Source organism: Pundamilia nyererei, unplaced genomic scaffold (genome assembly GCF_000239375.1).
Source record: "Pundamilia nyererei isolate P.nyererei 1_Seehausen unplaced genomic scaffold, PunNye1.0 scaffold00198, whole genome shotgun sequence".
NCBI lineage: Eukaryota > Metazoa > Chordata > Actinopteri > Cichliformes > Cichlidae > Pundamilia > Pundamilia nyererei.
In genome coordinates, this window is record NW_005187599.1 from 502464 (window position 1) to 505593 (window position 3130).

The 3130-nt window shown below is 40.7% G+C and overlaps 1 protein-coding gene across 2 annotated transcripts in view; it reads left to right on the forward strand.

The window, feature by feature from the left end:
- The first annotated feature begins 1303 nt into the window (after positions 1–1303).
- lancl2 (LanC lantibiotic synthetase component C-like 2 (bacterial)) overlaps positions 1304–3130 on the forward strand; it is a 21818-nt gene continuing 19991 nt past the window's right edge. The window contains exons 1-3 of one of the 2 annotated variants that reach the window (XM_005747472.1): positions 1304–1393; positions 1625–1743; positions 2505–2707. In XM_005747472.1, the coding sequence (XP_005747529.1) occupies positions 2543–2707 (165 nt within the window). In that variant the 5' untranslated portion in view covers positions 1304–1393; positions 1625–1743; positions 2505–2542. Of the gene's footprint in view, positions 1744–2504; positions 2708–3130 lie in introns of both variants that reach the window. The other variant, XM_005747473.1, reaches the window with a different exon arrangement.

Below are 3130 nucleotides of genomic sequence, written 5' to 3' on the forward strand. Positions count from 1 at the left end.
AAGTGCTTGCTCTTAGGGGGTTGGAGTTTTTGTGTATTTTTGTAGGGTCTTGACCTTACAATATAAAGCACAATATAAAGGAAGTGTTGTTGTTGTTTGGCGCTGTTTCTTAACTTAAAATGTCCAATTACAACAGGACATTTTAAGTTAAGAAATAGCGCCAAACCACAAAATTAAATTAAATTAAATGAAATGAAAAAAGCTTTGAATTTGTGCTTCGTTTCATTTGCTATAAATTTGCTAAAAACGTAATATCAGATTAGAATAGTGTGTCTCAATATAATGTATCATTGGTCTACAGGATGATGCTGTGATACATGATACATTTGAAGTAGATGTCATAGTAATGTCTTTCTGTATGTGTGAACAAACCAGTGGTGAAAAGACACCAGAGATACGCAAAGAATAACTGATGTTTGAGGTTAGCTGGTTAGATTCGTCTAGATATTCTACTTCCTGTGTTCTATTGGAAAGGACCGATTGTATGCTTTGCTAACAACTACAAATGTGACAAATGTGTTACAATAACTATATGTGTTGTTTTAGCAGCAATAATATTAAATGAAAAAACGCTGAGAATGACTAGTAGTAGGTGACACTGAATGCTTGCCGTGTGATGAACTGTTACTACCATCTGATTGTGTGTTTTCTACCATAAACTGAGAAGCTACACTTTGTATATTCACCAGAATAGAGGAAATAAAGTACCCAGCGTTCAAAATTCTCCTAAACTCAATTTAACCTGTCCACGGTGCTCAAAAAGACGTTTACTCCCATGGATGACTCTTATTCAGAAAAATCTTTTAGTGATCATCAGTTTCTTTGGCTGAAGAGACTGAAAGTTTCCCTGGAAAGCAGTTTCAAACTACTTTAGAGGTCCTGCAGGATATTGGGATGAAGCGGTGCTCTGGAGATACAAGGGAAAAGACAGATGTGGAAACAGCTCAATCAAAGAGCCATTAGTGCTCTGATTGCACTAATAGTTATAGCTTGTGGTCAGCTAATTCAAAAATGGAATCCAAAAAGCATTTGTATCTCTTAAAGTGCAACCGAGATGCAGATAAAATGTGAATCCTTAGAAGAGCGACAAAGTTTTGTCTTCTGTTGGAGGTAGAGCCTTTTCTCTAATGTGTTTCCTTTCAAATCTTAAAAAAAAGAAAAAGAAAAAAGGAAAGAGGAAACAGGATGAATAGACGAAAGAGGGTTGTGTGTGGAATTTGTTAGGAGGGAGAAAGGGAGGGGTGGTGGTTTGTTATATTGCTTAATCCGGGCAGCACGGTATCACACACTAACACCATCTGTCACCATTTACATAGGAGTCAGCTACAGAACTGGGCTGCTGGGTACTGACGGGCACCGGGCGGCTGCTGGAGGGGAAGTCTGTGTCAGTGAGGTGGTTACGCCCGTGGTCTGTGTACAAACCGTCGGGGTGTGCGTGTGTGTGTGTGTAGGGGTGGGGGGTGAGTGTTACTGATTTGGCATCGGCAGCAATCCGATGTGCGCTCAGTGAGGAGGATGCTGAGGAAGGAGAGGCAGGGCGAGACACGGTGATGCGGTGACACATGGCTGCCTGCCGGTGCACTTAGACTGCGGCTCACACTTCTTTCCATTCACCCAAAAATAGGAGAGGCTGGACTCCGGGTTGCCTAGAGACGCTGCTCGGAGGCTGGAGGCTGCCGCAACCGACAAACGAGCTGTGGAAGCCCCGCACACTGCTGATCGGACAGCCTGCTGATCCCTTTGGTAAGCCCAATTCTGGCTCCACCTGGCAGTACCTGCAGCATTTTAGCATCGCAGCTGCTGTTGCTAATATAACCACAGTACCACAGTAATGCCAGTGTAGCAACAATTGTTCTCCTTTTCCATTCAGACGTCTCATTGCGCAAACTTAAGCGTCACACTTGGTTCCAAAGAAGGTGTATTACTCATGGCATTATTTATTAATCTCTCAATTTAACAACAGTCCAAGGTGACATTCATTAAAGTTGTTTTTTTTACCCTCGGATGTTAAATGCAATACTTCATGTTTGTAAAACTTGATTTTGAACGTGTTCAGTTTGTTTGTGCTCTATTTCTAACTTTCAGCTGAAGTTACATTCAGTATTCTTTTGGTCTGTGCGGTGCAAAGCAAAATATATTTCTGGGGAATAACAGAAACAGCAGTGAAGAATATGCCTTTAAAAGTACTCAAGGAAACCGAGACTGAATGAAAAATGAGGACTTTTAATGTAAAATGAGTAACCCCAAGCTTTAAACGTCATTTTGTGTGAATCAAAATAACTTTTAAAGGGTAGCTTTGCATGCTTTTTTAATTTCGATTAATAAACGCATGTTGTCCTGTGGCTTCTTTTGTATGTCAATGGCATTAGACAAAACATAAATACACTACTCGATCCTTTTAATGATTACATTCCATTTACATATTATTTCATGTCACTTTAGTGTGGTTTAAAACAATATTTCTGTAAGGCGATTTTTTTATTTCCACTATATTGGCTCTACAGCGTACTGAGATATTTGGCCTTGCCGAGCCGCCGTAGAGATGGGAGATAACATGTCCAAGCGACTGAAGCTGATCTCGGCTACAGACGCAGAGATGGAGGAGCGCTCTTTTTCAAACCCATATCCCGACTGGGACCAAGGAGTCCTCACCTCCAACTCTGGAGCGGATGTAGTTTGCAATGACTCCCTTGATTCGGAAGGAAAGGTGAGATGTTTTCCCTCACTTTGGTTTTCACATCTGCTAACAGAAAGTAAAGCTAGCGTAGCCCAGGCTTGTTGTTGATACTACGGGACTGTTACGGTGTGGGAGTACCTGACATTGAAAGGGGTTCGTTTATGTTAGCGCATATAATTTCTTAGCTGTGGTTTGCGTCTGTCATCAGTCTAAATGCAATAATATTACAAAGCTAGTCACTTTTTGTCAAAGTAAGTAAAAATACAGTTGTTTTTTGTTTGTTTGTTTAGTTTCCGCGTCTGGGTCCTCTGGGTACACATATTACAGTACAGTAATAATCGGTGAAGCTGGTGTTATGGTCTGAAATGACAGTCAGATCTTGGAGGTTTCTCTCACATAAACAAAAAATAAATAAATCTGCAATTAAATTCCACATATTTTTTCCCACTGACA